Raw genomic sequence first — 16,843 nt, forward strand, 5'->3', positions numbered from 1 at the left:
ACTGCAGGCTGGAGAAAATGCGTGCGTACTGTATCAAGTGACGGGATCCTTGGTGGTGGTGCTGGTGGTGGTTTTCCCCTTTTTTTTTTTTTTTTTTTTTTTTTTTTTCCTTTTGGCCTGTTGCCTTTTTCGCCTCGTGGATTTGTTTGTGCTGCCCCCCAGAGCCCCCAGTGTGCCCGGTGCGCAGTGCCCATGGTCCGATGCCCCTGCACGCTAACCCTGTATGCCATGTGGTGCGGCCGCAGCGACACATCGCGCTGCATTGTCAAAATAAGTAAAAGGGTGGGGGGCAAGAGCAGGCGCAGCCGACTGGCCGAGTGCGGGTGGGTGTGGGTGTGGTGGGTGCTTGCCCAGTGCTTGGCAGACTCCCCCGCCATGTAAGCTCGACCCCCCCTCGGCTTACGTTGGCCGTACCCGTTGCCGTACCGTACCGCGCAAGATTACAAGACAAACAGGAGCCATCCGGATTTTATCTCTCCGACCAGGGCGGGCCTTGTGGCAATGCCAAAAATAAGCGATGCGAAACAAGTTCGGTGCTGACGTCAAGACTTTCGATTCCGTCCAAAGACGTTCTGTGCAGTGGAAAAAAAAAAAGATTTGCGTTGTGCGGTCGACACTTTGCTCTTATTTTTTTTTTTTTTTTGCTTGAGGCGCAGCCAAGCAAGTGCCATGAGGTAGGAGGCAGGTTGCTTGCTCAACTTGCGCTTCAAGTACCCGGAGTCCGTGCTGTTGCCGAAATTCCCGTCGGCAAACCAGGCCGTCGATCCCCTCACAATCAAAGCGCGTTTTCTGGCCATATGCTCCCGTCGCAGGATTCGCCCGCCAAAGTCTCGTGCTAGTATTCCGTTGATGGATGGTGTTGCCGACTTTCCGTACGGCGGGTTTCTTCGCAGTACGATCCCGGCAAGATGCGGAACGGGTTGCTGCCACTATCAATCATTATTCCCATCACGGACGCCGGCCATCTTTTCCTTGTCTTTTCAGTGACCCGAGACGGTTGCTCCAGTGCCCGCATCAATGACCGACCGAATGTATCATCATACTGGCGGAATAGCCGCCAGTCAACGTGCCGTGGCGCCCAAGCGGCGGCCGTGGGCAAGTCCTTTCTTTCCCATGTACCGCTACTCCGGGATACTCCCCACGGACAAGCTAGGAGGGAAGTGTGCCATGTCGGAGGATGCAGTCTTTTCGAATGCAACCCGCATCGACGAGGTGAGGTGTGTAGCAACCCTGGCCCGCCCTTCCCGTGATGCCGAACACTTTCGGAACCAACTCTGGGGCAATGGCCTCTTCCTGGTATTGCCATGGATGGTCAAATTCACGCGAACCAACCGGATACTGACTGGTCATCTCGCATGATTCCAAACCATGCATCTGGGAGAAGCTCCAGTTGGTCGGCTCGGCCAGCCTGAACCAAGAAAACAAAGACCACCTTGGCAACCGGCCGGTGCCCAGAAGCTGCGACATCCCCAAAAGGTTGCTTGCGTCAACCTCACCAGCACAAGGAACCAAGAGAGAGAGAGAGAGAGAGAGAGACACGCACCAGAGACGGGGACGCGAATAAAACTGCAAGCTGTCACTTGTCATGTCAGCGCCATGTCCTATTCAGCTCTTACTAGTACGGAGTACTCCGTACTCCGTTCGTTTTGCTCTCGAATCCCGTCGCTCGTTTGTGGATCAGCAGGGGAGACGGCTTGATTGTCTTGGCATCATCAAAAGGACGATCCCCAACGCGCTTCAGGACGATGCTGTGAGTGTGAGCGGTGTGTGCAACTCGGCGTCAGGCGGCTTCCCTTTGGCTGGCTCCTCCAAGACTCCATTCAATAGTCAAACTTGTCGAGCGGCCAAGCCGCTAACCGCATTGTTCGATTTGCAGCCTGGCTAGAGCTGGACAAGCCTAGCCCAGCTCCGTTGTCAGGATGCGATGGTGGCGATAGATAGACAGGGACGATGCCAGCGCATTGAACATCCAGTGCATCATTCGAGGTCGCCGAGGCCTGCCAATTTTAGAGGGCGCGGGTTCCTCCAATTGAGAGTCTTGCCAGGGAGCAGGGGCTGGGAGTAGGGGCTGGGAGCAGGGGCGAGAAAGGAAATTGGCACTACTCCGTACTCCGTACACCACGCGCTAGGGAGAACTCGAGAAGGGCTCAACTAGATGAAGGAAGGCTAAGCTTGTTCCATCCATGTCTGCAACCACGGAGCACGGAGTATGCACTCCTAAACGCAGCTGCAGGCTTTAATTGTTGCTCCCAACTTCCCCAGACACTCGCTCTAGCTCTGTCATTGGTGCACTTCTTGCGGTCTATTTGAATTGAAAACTTGCCTTACGAGGTCGCCGACACTTCACTTTTTGGCCCTGGACTCGAGTCACTCACTCAACTATCCAGCTGGGCCCCGGAACTGCTACGGCGCCAGACTCGAGTACGCAGCATTTTTTTTTTTCGAGTTTAAAATGCGCGATAAAGCTCTGTGCGGAACCGGTGATGCAAAAGCAAAAGCCCATGACATGAGGTCATGCACCGAATTAGCTGTTGGCCGTCTCAACAAGTAATCTGCAAACGCGAAAATCCCCACGGCCCATGAGCCTGGGGTTACGCAGACAGACTTGTGCGCACGCAGGTGAACTACTCCGTACCCCGGGGGCTGCAACCAACTCGAGGCTTACTACCTTACATAATAAACCTACTCCAGGTACCAACCTCTAGGTGCCCGGGTAGGCAGTACTTGCAGGGTACCGGGAAGACGGAGACACGTTAATAAAATGCCAGGCTTGTTCGGGCGTTGCTGTACAGGCAGGTACAGAGGACATCTTATCACCCATAACCACGTACTCCTCCTTGGGTTTATTTCTTGTTTTGATGGCCACCTCCTAGTCGGCAGGCACGGCCTGGGTCCAAACTTCCGCTACCGTCGCACCCGTCTAAACACCCCCATCGTTCAGCTCCTTGATCCCTCGTCCTGTTCAGCCAGACTAAAATGATGGATGATTATTTAGGGCTCACCAATCCACACAGCCATCAGCGCCATGCCGTGGATTTCCATTAACCCATGGAGTAACGAGCCCATCGCCTCATCGTGGTCACTCCTTAACGCCATTCCCGCCATGGCCGCGGAACGCTGAGCACTGTTGCCCGCACTGATGCGTCGTGAGTCGTGAGTCTTGATTCTCCCCATCTCCCTCCCTACGGAATAGATGGCTAGAACCTAGGGTCTGTCCTGTCCCAAGCCAAGGCCTCTGCACCAAATACGAAATGCCTAATCCGTACATACTTTGGACAGCACCGGGATCTGCAAAGCGAGCCAGACCCTGTTTGACACACGTCATGCACAGCTGGCGGGAGAGGTGTGCAAGGCAAGAAAGGGTCCCCCTTGCGTGGGGAGTTTTGCCACCTGCTGATGGCCTTCGCATTCGGCACGCAAAGGTCTAAGCAGGCCATTGTCGTTCCTTGTTGGTCGGGAACAAATTCGCTTGCGGTAGTCCTTTCCGGTAACTCAGTCAAGTGACCCCAAAAAAAAAAAAAAAGGAAGAAGGACGGAAGGAAGGAAGAAGGAAAGAAGCAAAAAAAAAGACAAAACAAACACACACAGTGAGCAGTAAGCAGTACTTGTGGGTTGAAAGAAGGAATTGGACCCCTAGCTCGCTCACTTCGTCATTCGACCAGTTTAAGACGAGGCTGGCTGGGCACACCCTGGCCTTTGATTACACCCTCCTCCTTGACCTTGGCACATGAGTCGCAGAGGTGGCTTCCCAGTTTCCGCTGGGTCGGTTCAGCATCCACACTGGGGCTTGATATTCCCATCTTACACCACCAGCCTTGACCAGGGTCATCCGCCATCCAACTCCAAGGGCTATCCAAGGGCGGCCATCAAGCATCTAGCTTCCGGCAGCAAAACGGCGCCACTCCTTGTCCATACACAATGGGGTTTTGTAACAGACCGCGCGACTCATCCGTTTCAGCAACATGGTATGGGCTATAGTAATAGTTCCTGCGGGCCTCGTTCAGCTTGTCTAGGCTGATGTGTTGGTCGCCATGGCACTGGATATCATTGGGCCGTCATTCATCTCTTGCTTTGTCCTGAGGTGTTGCCCAGGCTCACAATCTTCTGGACACTTTTTTTTTCCCCTTTTAAATTTGAGTCTTTTTTTTGTCTTTTTTTTTTTTTTTGTTTTTTTTTCTTTTCCAAGTCTGACCTCACCCACGGCCAAGGCGGCTGGCTGTTCTTCCTTTGCCATTGTACGAGAGAATCCACCGCGGCATCTTGTGTTCCATTGGGTATGGGTCCTGTGTGTCATCTCGTGGGTTGTGAGGCTGAGAACTGAACGGTTCCGACACTACACCGGACTCCGTTTTGGCTGATTATCCCTTTTGCGAAACAATCCCCGTAGTATCGAGCATCTAAGGTTGGGCACCATATTCGTCGACTTTCACCAACCTGCAAGCTTTCTCTGTTCGGATTCTGGATCTGCGGATTGCCCACCCTCCATTGCTATCTACCAACAGCTTTTACTGGTTTCCAGTTTGAGCGCCCGGGCAGGCTCCGTGGTGGTTGTTGTTGATATTGAATTCCACCGTTACGCCGGCGTGGGAACGAACCGTCTTGCCTGTTTAAACTCCCCCTCTTTTATCAGCCAAGCCATGGCCAGCCTCAGAAATATCATGAACGTCGATGTTGATGACGATCATGTACTTTCCCATGGTGTGAATAAGGCGGTGGATGCTGGATCGACATCATCTCAACATCATGACCCCTCCACCACATCTGCTACATACGTACGTGGTTCAGACTACTCCTTCAACACGACTTCTTCTCAGAGTCGACGGTTGAGTCCTTTGACGCGGTCGCTGCGGTCATTTCCCGTCAACCAGAACCTCCAGTCACCCCTGCCATATGGCCACTCAGCCCGCCAAACTGCCACTGATCGTTGTCAAAGCATCGCGAGCACAGACTCTATGGACTCTCACTACGGCCAAGGCCACAGCTATGGCCACGGTCACTCTACGTCTTTTCCTTCTGCTCCGATGAGGCCGTTTGTGCCTCCACAAGAGGCTCCCGTCAAGTTGACTCCCATAACGGGAAGGGTTAGCAGGGCAAAGAAGGGGGTGCCAGTCCACACCTGTGATGTCTGTCGTCCGCCAAAGGTACCGTATCACCTTTCTGATTTGCTGGCTTGTTTCAACGTTCGTTTGCTGGTCACGACGCTGAATAGTTCTTGTCTCTTTTTTCTTTCTCAGTAGACATTCACCAGAGCTGAACATCTAAGGTCTGCGCCGTCTCGACGTTGAAAGCCCCGCGTTTACTCTGACGCACTAACGCCGTCGGTCCTAGGCGACATAAACTGAGTCATAAACCGCCGGATCTACCATGTCCTGTTCCTGGTTGCGACAAGGTATTCCATCGACGGGACCTGCTGGAGCGACATCAACAAAGACAGTAAGCGGCTCCTCTAGACTTTGCGCATCTCCCAAGACCCTTCATTGTGACTTAAACACCCATCTTCTTAGTGAGCAAGACGACCGCGCGGGAAAACCCAGCAGGGGCACACCGTCTAGAAGTCCGTTTAGTCCTGGAGGTAGTGGAAGACCCAGTTATACCACAAGTTCGCCACCAGAATCATTGATGTCGGTTCAACAGACGTATGGTAGTGCCTCGCCGACACCTGCAACGTCCGCTCTCTCCATGAGCTCTGATCACTGGGCCACCCACAAGAGCACGCCGCTCCCTGTGCGTCATGTGGCTAGCACCGACATCGCCATGGAGAGATTGAAGGGTGAATACATGGTAAAATCCGTTCCTACCATACCGTCCTCGACGTCAGACGCCGCCGTCAACTTTGCTCAACCACGATCCATGCCTAGCATGCCCACTCTAGGGCCTGTTCAAGCTGTTTGCTCGTCAAGGGCTCCCGCGCCAGCCATGTCATGGGCAGCCACCGCTCCCGTTGCAACTTCGTCCGCTCCCGGGAGCTTCTCACCACCGCCTACCGTCGCGGCAGCACCTGAAAGGAGACTAGACATGTCCCTGTCAGGTACAAGCTGGGCCACGATGCCTCAGACAACGCTCCGAAACATGCCAACGCCAGCTGTCGCGACGGGAAGTGGTTACCCGGTTTCGTACGCATATGGCCATTCTCTTGCAAACTCCTACTCTTCACTTTACGAAGACGAGCACACGACAGTCAGTGTTCCTGCATTCAACAGTAATCCAGCACCGTATCAACTGCCCATGTCGACTCCCGCTATCCGCAACCTATCGCCTCAACTCCTCCTGGGCCAGTCGTCGGAAACCATGGTCACTGTGCCGGCGCCACTGCCCGCAGATCGTGTCATTAGTAACGCTCCATGCCGAGGGGAGCCGAGTCCTAGGTTTAGCTCGTTGGCTCAGGATCTGATGCCAGTGTCGCTGAGCAGGGAAGCTCGCTCTGCGCTTCCTACCTACATCGACATATACTGGGAGAGAGTTCATCCATTTTACCCCATCATACATCGGTGCACTGGGGAAAACAGCAATGACGTCGCGCTGGAGCATGTGGATGTACTCCGTTGTGCCATGGCGGCGGTGGCGACTCAGTTCCTTGGCCACAGGGAACATCGTATCAACGGCAGCCAACTGCACGCCTACGCATGGCAGAAGTCGAAAAGCGTAAGTCTACGTGTTGATAAACGATCCACCCCCCCCCCCCCCCCAGCTCTCCCGTGGAACTATCAAGACATGCGCCTTGCACAAATCTAACTCCTGGAACCTTAGTTGACGGAAGCGGCGACTTGGACACTACCGACCATGCAAACCATCTTACTTTGCGAGTACTATGCAAGATTCCGGGGACGCAACAAGGACGACTATCAACCTTCGTCACGGTTCCTCGCCTTATATCATATGGTAAGTCGACTGTTGTTGCATGGGTGCAGTTTGATGGGAAGGGGAGCGGCCTCGCACCGTATCTCGCTGCTGCACCGTCGTTGCTGGTTTTGAGAGGGCCAATCACTAACCGTGCGGGTGTGGCAAAAGATATCCAGCTACTGCTCTGCCTCATTGCCGGAGATTTCGGGTCCTCGACCTCAACGGTGGGCTTCGTGGATATATATCGAGTCGTGTCGACGACTGTTTTCTGCCTGTTTTCTTCTGAGCGTCCACGGAATGTGCTATCACGAGCAGCCTTACAGTGCCGTTTTGGGCCTGGAGAATATGGCGGCATCGAAATTCCCCGTGCCACTGACAGCGAGCACGACCGGGCTGTGGGAAGCCAGAAACGCCGATGCCTGGGCCGCCATTGACGTGACGAGGGTGGCAGTGACGACGGTGGGAGAGGTGATGCAAGATGCCGAGTGGTCCAGTCTCGACAATCCGGCCTTTGATATATCTCTCGTGATCGCAGCGCATGCCCTGCAGCTACCGATGAGGCAAAACCGCCAAGAGGTCCAGTTGGTCGCGGATGTGAGCACCTTCCGCAGCAACGACTTGCCCATGTACAAGCACTTCAGTCGCCGCCCCGGAGCCGCGGCATATCTTGCTCTGCACCACACTCCACTGCACGTTCTCCTGGCCGTCTCGGGCGATAGCTGGGTGTTCAACAAGAAGATTCCGGACGCGTGTCTCTTTGCCGAGTACAAGAGGAGGCTTGGCGAGTGGCGAAATTCCGGCACCTCTGCCATAGCCACGGTATTCGCCGCCCGTGCCATCCGAGACTTTTTGAGCTTGTCGCATGGCGACGGCTCGGGGCCGACGGCAGCGTCAAACGCCTCTCCTGCGCACGGCACCGTCACCTGCAAGGAGATTTCCGACTACTGGGGATTGTACGTCTGCGCCCTCATCTGCTGGGCGTTTGGACATACCGGCAAGAGACTGACGACGGAGAAGCGGCTCGCGGCTCGAAACAGGGCCATCGGCTGGGTGCAGACGGTGGCGGAGCTGGAGCCCGGGCAGCTGCAGGCGTTGCCGGGACGAGAGGACTCGCAGGTCATTGTTGGCTTTGTCCGAGACGCGCTTGAGAAAGACTGCCTGGGGGGCCGAAACATACTGTACGCTGATTCTGTCGGCGTGCTGCGCAAGCTAGAAGAGGTTGACAACTGGAGCTGGTTTTGAATTGCGCCCGCGCTCCCGGACGGGGGCATGTGAAGATGGGGGAAACTGACTGGGAATGGCACGCGCTTGATGAGAGATGAAAACGGAACTGGGAATGACGAGTTGACGTGCTGGGGCGGCAGCGGCTGTTTGCCTGCATCTTTTTTCGACTCGTTTTGGCTTCACGGCATGGCATGGCATGGTTGCGCGGGATGGCGTGCCTCTGTTGGGCGGGGAGTGCTTTTTTGGTCGGTTGCTCTGTTGGACGGATAGACATGCTGGGCTTTTGGATGGGTGGCAGTTACTTGTGTTATGAATTGATGCTTGAACATGCTGGGCATGGTTGCAAGTCAGTCTGCTTTGGCTTCGAAGTTTTCCATGCTCATGCTGGCTTTGACTGCAAGTCAACCGACCTAGTCCTGGAGTCGTGTCACATGCCGGCTTTAGATGGGCGGCAGTCCAGTCTACTTTTGGTTTTTTTCATGCTTCAACATGCTTGTAGCGTGCCGGCCTTGGCTGGATGGATGTCGGTCCAGTCCAATGTGTTTGGTGCCATGGTGCTCAGCATGCCCGCATGCCCGCCTGCCCGCCCGCCTTGGCTGGACGCCAGCCGACCTAGTTTCTGGTGTTTCCACAGCCGTTGGTGGCGGGTTTGCTTGGGGACGCGATGCTGGCGCGAGGGCTGTCGGGGAGACGGCGGATGGACCAGGGGCCAGAGGAGCAAGGGAGTTGGCGGCAAGGACCAGCTGAGTAAAGGAGTTGACGGCAAAGCAACAGAGACCAGACGACGACACCAAGACACCAAGACACCAAGGACACACCACGGGTCGCCACAGGCCTGACTGACGTTGCATTAGACCCTCGCAGATACTTTACCCGACAGCCCGTTGCCCATGCCTATTCCCATTCCCATTCCCATTCCCGTTCCCGTTCCCGTTCCCGTTCCCGTTCCCATAACTGTAGTGATACACATTGCCCGGCGAGGAAACTAAGAAAGAAAGAAAGAAAGAAAAAAAAACGCAGCAAAAACCAGCGAAAAAAGCAGCGAAAAATCCGCAAAACGAGCCTTGCTTGCCCCCCTCCGCCTCCGGTCACCGCGCGTACGGGTGGTAGCCGCGGTTGCCGCCGCGCCCGCCGCCGCGATAGTTGGCGCCCGGGCGGCCGGCGTTCTTGGGCCCCGTGGGCGCGTTGGCCGGCGGGGCGTGCTGCGGGTCGGGCGAGCCCTGCGCGCCGCGGCGGAAGCCCCCCGCTGCGTCCGAGGGCTGCGGGACGTCGTCGTACATGCCTTCCCAGGAGGTTGGGGCGCCGGCGCCGCCGCGGCCGGGGGCGATGTAGCCGCCGCGGGCGCCGCGCCGGGTGCCGGCGGAGGGGCCGGCCGGCGGGGGCTGGCTGAACTGGAAGGCGGACTGGTCGGGTTGCTGGTGCGGGTGGTGAGGGTGGTGTTGGAGCTGTTGATGTTGTTGGAGCTGCTGCTGCTGCTGGAGCTGCTGCTGTTGCTGAAGCTGCTGCTGCTGCTGCTGCTGCTGCTGCTGCTGCTGCTGCTGCTGCTGCTGCTGCTGCTGTTGTTGTTGTTGTGCCTGCTGGTGCTGATGCTGTTGTGCCTGCTGCTGTTGCTGTGCCTGCTGCATCATTTGCTGTTGCATCTGCTGCTGCATCTGCTGCATCTGCTGCATCATCTGCGGATTCATGCTGCCCATCATGTTGCCGCCGCCGCCGCCCCCGCGGCCCATCATCTGCTGCTGCATCTGCTGCATCTGCGCCATCTGCTGCCACGCGGCCGGGTTCATGTTCATGGTGCGGTTCATGGCCATCTGCGACTGCATCATGGCAAAGTACTGCTGCATCCGCTGAAAGTACTGCGCCATGAGCTGGGGCGTCATGCCGCTTCCGCCGCCTCCGCCGCCGCCGCCGCCGCCGCCGCCCTGCTGCTGGCCCGCGGCGCCCCCCTGGCCCGGCTGGTCGTCCTTCTTGAACTTGGTGCGCTTGGCGGCCTCCTCCTCCTCGCGCAGGTTGCCTCGCGGCTGCGCCCTCTTCACCTCGACCGGCTTGCCGTGGATCTCGAGCGGCACGTCGATGCAGGCCTCGACGCCGGCCTCGCTCTCAAACGTGACGAAGCCGAACCCCCGCGGCCGCCCCGTGTCCTTGTCCATCATGAGCGTGGCGTCCACCACCCGCCCAAACTGCGCAAAGTAGTCCCGGAACTCTTGGTCCGTCGTCTCCTGGCTGACGCCGCCGACAAAGATCTTGCTCGTCTTCTCCTGCTCATCCCGGGGGATGGCTCGCTTGGGGTCGATCTGGTCCGCTTCCTTGTCAGCCGCGGGGCTCCCTGAGGAAGAGTTGCTTTGCTTGCTTTCCGTCCCCATTGAGTCGAGTTACAAGAAAAAGGGAGAAAAAGGAAAAATAAAAATAAAAATAAAAATAAAAATAAAAACAAAGATAAAAATAAAAACTCACAATCTTTCCATCCAGGAAATGCTCCTTCACCATGACAATGTTGACCGTCTTGGCATCCTTGAATGTCAGGAAGCCAAAGCCACGCGACCGACCGGTGCTGCCATCACGCATCACGGTGCACTCGACGACCTCGCCAAATTGCTCGAAATACTCCCGCAGTGATTCTGCCGGCAGGTCAGCCATCGATGAAAAGGAAGGGGTCTGTGTCCGGATCCATCGTAGACTTACGATCGGTCGTTTCCCAGTTCAATCCGCCGATGAACATTTTCCTGCCGCCGCGAAGAGAGAGTCAGTCAGTCAGTCAGTTGTTCAAAGCTTGTGTCTGTGGCACATGTCCGGGCGAATGAGATGCTTTAAGAAGAAGAAGAAGAAGAGAATAAAAAACAAGGGAAAGAAGATCATGCTGTCCATCCGACTGCTCCATCCAACTGGATGGGGGAAAGGGGGGGGGGGATGACTGGGTGGTGGCAGCAGGCAGACAAGCCCGTTCGCTGGTCGAAAGAGGGAGTTACAAAGAGCTTCAGGAATCATCAGTCATCGACCCGAGGTGGTCGACGCAGCGCAGGACAGCAAGGACGCGGCAGCTTCCTGGCCATGTCAAGCAGTCGGTTCGCACGCGGACCATGCGGAAACGGTGTAGCGACGAGGTGGCCGTTGTGTCCATTGTGGTCCTCGTCATCTCTAGCCGTCCGTCCGTGACAGGAACATTCCACGCGGTGGGTAATCTTGGGTCATCTTCAACCTGGTCGACTGTGTCCCTTCTTTTCTTCTTTTGTCTCTATCCATCAGGCTTGGCCCCGTAGGAGACGCCGCAAGGGCAGTCGTGAGGGGATGCTGTGGACCCGGCGGGATTTCATTGCAGAAGTTTTTTGAGAGTTTTGTTGGTGATGATGTTTTGGATTTTGGCCATCCACAACATGCAAGCCCAGGCACGACGACGACGAAAGCCACGGGAAGCTAGCAAATGCAGTCTGTCTTTTGCAGTGTGTCTTTTTTTTTTTTTCTTTTTTCCCTTTCCTTTTACTCCTCTGAGGTCGATTTGGTCCGTCTCCTTCTTCTCTGTCTGCTCTTTGCTTCTTCCCCTTTCCATTCTGCTTCCGCTTTCTGCTTCCGCTTTCTGCTTCCGCTCTGCCCTCTTGCTTCCCGCGTGCCTGGGCTCATCGTGCTGGCTGTCTGTCTGGATCTTGATCTGATGTGAAACTGCACTGTACTGTGCTGTACTGTACTGTTCTGCAACTGTAAACTGTCTGACTCATACTGACTGTCTCATGCTAGTTATACCATAACTTTGAGCGCTAGTCGCCTTGAATCCCGCCGCCGCAGCCAAAAAGACGCTGCGCTTGGCACGAAAACTCGCATGCGCGGCCTCGAGGGCTTCCCGTTTCCTGTTTTGCTGGGCGCCATCCAAAAGACGGACGTGGTCTAGAGTCGGCCGGGGGTTTTTGTCTGGCTCGAGACGATAGTCCAGCAGGCCATGAAACGTATAACTCCCAGTGATTTCTGTAGGTGCGATCCACTCTGTCTGTCCCATGTGCTCTTTGCTTTGCAGTAGTTTACTTGTCTCCAGCCCGGCTCAACGTGTTGGCATCCAAAAGCACAAGTGCTCCCCGCATACGCGGCACCGCACAACTACTCCCGAAACTAGAGTTGACGCCAATTCTCCTTGTCATGCAATGATGTATGCCTCTCGACACGTCTGCTGACCCAGCTGAGCCGGGCGCGCCTTCCATCGTCCATAAGAATCCCCCCTTCCGAACGAAGCGAAGCCCTTCAGACACCTGCCAACGTGTGAAGACTGCCCCTCCGCCTGCTTCGTAGGCAAGTCCCGTTTGGACGGTAGACACCGAAAAGCCATTGACCAGGGCCAAGATGTTCAAGAGGCATTTTCATGGCGAGAAAGAGAAAAAAAAAATCCAACGGCTTCTTCTTTCATGAAAGAGGGCAAGGGGAAATGTGTCGTCGCATTCGCCAAAACGCATCTTGTCAAAACTTACCCGTCATCCTTGGCACTCGCCCTGTGTACAGTTCCGTAAGGAGGAGTGGATACGTCCATCTCGTGGGACGGCGCGTGAGCAGCAGCAGCAGCAGCAGCAGCAGCAGCAGTATCGCTGCCGCCACCACCCAGGTTGAAATCGACTTCGTCGTCGTCTTCTTCGTCGTTGTTTCCGTTTTGGTTCATACTCTCGTTCATACTCTCGTCCTGTTGCATGTGGCTGCCCCGTTGATCCACTACACTCTGTGCCTCAGCTTTGGGAGGTTCAAGCGCAGGTGGTGCAGCTGCAACAGGGGGGGCCGGATTCGGCGCATCGTTATCATCGTAGCTGGAGCGGCGGCAATGAATTAGGCAATTGAATTCAGTTGAAGCAGGAGGGGGGAAGGTGTTCCGCTCTCATACAGATCAGCAAAGAGATCATCTTCAAAATTCTCGGGTTCCGTCATTTTTCGAGTGACGGGGGACGGGGACGAAGGAGCCGGACAAGCTGCGACAGCTTGCACGACTTCAGCTCCGGTCTCGACCAAAAATCAAATCAGTAAAGCGCTCAGCGGAGTTGTCAAGCGCCAAGGGACAGTTGTGATGTGGATTTTTTTGATGGACTGCGTGACACTGGGCGACGACGCAGTGAGCCGTTCGACAGGATGGGGTTGCAAAAACCAAGCTTGGCCAAGGAGAAATGGACGTGGTGAACAACTGAAGTAACCAGACGGAACCAGACTGAATGTAGCTTTGCTTGGCTTACTAAGGCGGCAAGGCAAGGTGATTGATTGATTGATGAATGGGGCCATCCCGGCAGCTGCAGCGGGCAACTCTGCCGAAACGCCCGTGCCAGATGCCAGAGGCGAGAGGAGGCGCCAGCGACCTGGCCAGCGACCTGGCCAGCGGACATGCATGTACTGCCTGGTACATTAGGTACCTACAGTTGACCATACCCCCAACGGTACGGCTGGGCATATCCGCCTGGCACATACGCCTGGCCTGGCACATACGCCTGGCACATCCAACCAGGCAGACCAGACCAGACCAGACCGCGCTGAGCAGCATCCAGCGTCCAGCTTCCCATCCATCCGTCATTTCTCCTCAAACCCTCAAGAACCTCGCGCATACACGCCCTCGTCCCCCCCTCACCCCCCTCACCCCCCTCACCCCCCTCACCACCCAGCGCAATCCTTGCACTATGAGGCTTGATCTCGGCTTTTCCAACGACCAGACGTGATCATGTGGTCGTCACCTGGTGGCGGCGAGAAGCCCACAGCCTCAGTAAGTCGTCAATGTCGTGCCCGAGGCTGGCCGATGCTGGACTGGATTGCATGTTTGCTGTTGCTGACAGCCAAACCCGAACCGTATAGCCTCAAGAAATGGTACAAGTCGGTAAGCAATCCAGCGCGCAATTCCTCTATCAATGAACGGTCTACTTCCAAAATCAAAAGAGAATCTCGGTCAACATCCTTTCAAACACCTCTGGTATTGACTCTCTCGTTCTGCATCCAGATCGCTCCGAGTATGTCGCATCTTCACCTCGAACGAAACGCCCCTTGCAACTTTGGCTCCCAAAAAACGGCTCCATTCTCTTAGAAGCTCATCGGTGATAATCATAGATCTGCCTCGCCCTTCTGGAGACTGCCGGTCAGAGAGCCAGCTTCTAGAAGAAGCGTGACGACGCCTGCGAACCGCGACTCCAACTTGGTTGTGGGCGCTGCCTACTCCCATGCCGATATGCTCAAGCTGGACTCCTTGTATGTATCCGAGCCACGCTTCGACAGCCGCGGCCCTTTTGTTTATCATTCGCAAGGCTAAACCCCACCTCTCACAACCAACCAGGAGCCTCTCTGGAAACCGACCGCAAACACCCCCGTCGACGAATTCTATCAAAGCTCGAAACAGCGAGGCTACCCCTCCCCCGCGGGCATCTACGGGCGGCACAAACTCCCCTCCGTTCAAGACCTACATGAATTTCCTTTCCAACACCAACGACGACTGGAAAGCTGACGAAGATGACATGCTTGGTTACGACGATGAAGACGGTGACGAGTTTGGGCTGCCGAGCCTGTCCAACATGAAGAGAAGGGCAAACAAGATGGCGTCGCAGAATAAGGCCAATGCCGGGACATTGTCGCCAGCTCTGGGAGGCTCATTCGCCATGGGGGGGAGGCGACCTTCAAACAGTGCCGACATTGCCATCGAAAGACCATCATTATCATATCCAACGCCAAGCAAGAGCGAGGGCAAGATCCTCCGGCCGCAGTACAAAGATATTCTCCAAGGTACGGGAGGGGGTCCGGGCCGTCCGTCATGCGTGGTTGTTGATTTCTCTCTTTTCTCGTTACATGCATAGCTAGCTAATCGTCATCTGACAGATCCCGCAAACGCCTTGCACCTTATCAACTACCCATCCATCCCAGGCGACGCGACGTCCAAGGAAGCGGACGTCATCAATTCTCGAATAACAAGAATCAACAAGTTCAAGAAGCTGCTCCAGGCCTCGTCCATCCCGCTGGCAGAATTGCGGGCTCTGGCCTGGTCGGGCGTCCCCGGCGAGGTCCGCGCCATGACGTGGCAGCTCCTGCTCAGCTACCTGCCCATCAACAGCGAGAGGAGAGCGGCGACGCTGGAGCGCAAACGCAAAGAGTACACGGACGGCGTGCGGCAAGCCTTCGAGCGGGCCGGCCTCAACGCCGCGTCGCCCGGACGAGCACGAGGGCTGGACGAAGCCGTGTGGCACCAGATCAGCATAGACATTCCCCGCACGAACCCCCACATCGAGCTCTACAGCTACGAGGTGACGCAGAGGTGCCTGGAGCGGATCCTCTACGTGTGGGCGGTGCGCCATCCCGCCAGCGGCTACGTCCAGGGCATCAACGACCTGGTGACGCCCTTTTTCCAGGTCTTCCTGGGCCTGTACATTGCCGACCCGAACGTCGAGGCGGGCATGGACCCCGGGCAGCTGCCCAAGTCGGTGCTCGACGCGGTCGAGGCGGACTCGTTCTGGTGCCTGACCAAGCTGCTCGACGGCATCCAGGACCACTACATAGTCGCGCAGCCGGGCATCCAGCGCCAGGTCGGCGCCCTGCGCGGCCTGACCGCGCGCATCGACTCCGCCCTGTCCAAGCATCTCGAGCAGCAAGGCGTCGAGTTTATCCAGTTTAGTTTCCGGTGGATGAACTGCCTCTTGATGCGCGAGATGAACGTCAAGAACATAATCCGCATGTGGGACACCTATCTTGTATGTTGCCGCAGCGATCCTCTGTCCCTTATTCCGCGAGCACTCTATTCTTTTTTTTTACCTTTTCTTTTTTTTTCTTTTTTTTTTTTTTGTTGGGCTTCCGTTCCAACTTTTTTTTTTTCCCCTTTCTTTCCTTTCCCTTCTAACCCGCAGACAGGCCGAAGAGCAAGGCTTCTCCGAATTCCACCTCTACGTCTGCGCCGCCCTGCTCGTCAAGTGGTCCGACAAGCTGGTCAAGATGGACTTTCAAGAAATCATGATGTTCCTCCAGAGCCTGCCCACCAAGGCCTGGACCGAAAAGGACGTCGAGCTGCTCCTCAGCGAGGCCTTCATCTGGCAGAGCCTGTACAAGGGGTCCGCGGCCCACCTCAAGGGCGGGCCTAGTAAGCCGCTGCTTTCGAATCTGCAGCTGTGAGGGCGGGGGGTGGGGCATGGAACGGCAGCGGGACAAGCGTTTACGTTTACCTCGACTTTTTTTTTCTTTTTTTTTTTTTTTTAGGTATACAGCATGACGCGGCCGTCTCGGACCGTCCGTTCGGAGGCATCTTGTCCGGGGATAATGGCGTAAATAGACAATGTGTGCCTCCCTGCAAGCCAGAACTCGGTACTCCATCCGCCATGCGCCGTTCCAACAAAGCATGAGCTGTCCAAGGTCCTTTTCCGCTTTCCAAGGGAGAAAAACCAACAAGATGTATATATATATATACAAAGATGGGGGGCGGGAAGACGGAGACACCGCCCGCGCGAGACAACGCCAAGTCTTGTCCTGTTGTGATGCGAAAAAGAAAAAAATGCTCCAGCTGTTCTGCTTCTAGGGCAGAATCAGGGGACGGATGCGAATTCGCTGGTATAAATGCAGGAGATTCAAGAAGAGGGAAAAAAAGAAGAAGAAGGGAAAAGGAAGAAGAAAAGTCAGAAGAGAAAACAGAAGGGAGAAAAAAAAAGAAGAAGTAAAGTCAGAAGAGAAAACAAAAGGGAGAAACAAAGAGAAGAACAAAAGTCAGAAGAGAAAACAAAAGGGAGAAAAAAAAGAAGAAGAAGAGACAGAAACGGCAAAAAAAAGAAGGAAAAAAAAAAAGACAAGACAGACGCTAAATCAATCAAGCCGA

General features: G+C 55.5%; 3 protein-coding genes across 3 annotated transcripts; 2 read left to right on the forward strand and 1 right to left on the reverse strand.

Annotated features, from left to right (window-relative positions):
* Positions 1–4,637: 4,637 nt before the first annotated feature.
* On the forward strand, positions 4,638–8,082 carry UV8b_04841 (uncharacterized protein; the record flags this gene model as incomplete). The annotated part of the gene is made up of 6 exons (XM_043142339.1): positions 4,638–5,141; positions 5,238–5,263; positions 5,329–5,433; positions 5,505–6,642; positions 6,748–6,879; positions 7,009–8,082. 6 exons carry the CDS (start codon positions 4,638–4,640, stop codon positions 8,080–8,082), a joined length of 2,979 nt encoding a protein of 992 aa, XP_042998273.1.
* A 1,070-nt stretch (positions 8,083–9,152) lies between these two features.
* UV8b_04842 (uncharacterized protein) lies at positions 9,153–12,954 on the reverse strand (the record flags this gene model as incomplete). The annotated part of the gene is made up of 5 exons (XM_043142340.1): positions 9,153–10,355; positions 10,516–10,679; positions 10,744–10,784; positions 12,510–12,836; positions 12,911–12,954. 5 exons carry the CDS (start codon positions 12,952–12,954, stop codon positions 9,153–9,155), a joined length of 1,779 nt encoding a protein of 592 aa, XP_042998274.1.
* A 775-nt stretch (positions 12,955–13,729) lies between these two features.
* Positions 13,730–16,149, forward strand: UV8b_04843 (uncharacterized protein; the record flags this gene model as incomplete). The annotated part of the gene is made up of 7 exons (XM_043142341.1): positions 13,730–13,771; positions 13,861–13,882; positions 14,003–14,012; positions 14,110–14,247; positions 14,333–14,775; positions 14,869–15,734; positions 15,892–16,149. 7 exons carry the CDS (start codon positions 13,730–13,732, stop codon positions 16,147–16,149), a joined length of 1,779 nt encoding a protein of 592 aa, XP_042998275.1.
* Positions 16,150–16,843: the final 694 nt, after the last annotated feature.

This window comes from Ustilaginoidea virens, chromosome 4, assembly GCF_000687475.1.
Source record: "Ustilaginoidea virens chromosome 4, complete sequence".
In the NCBI taxonomy this organism is placed as follows: Eukaryota; Fungi; Ascomycota; class Sordariomycetes; order Hypocreales; family Clavicipitaceae; genus Ustilaginoidea; species Ustilaginoidea virens.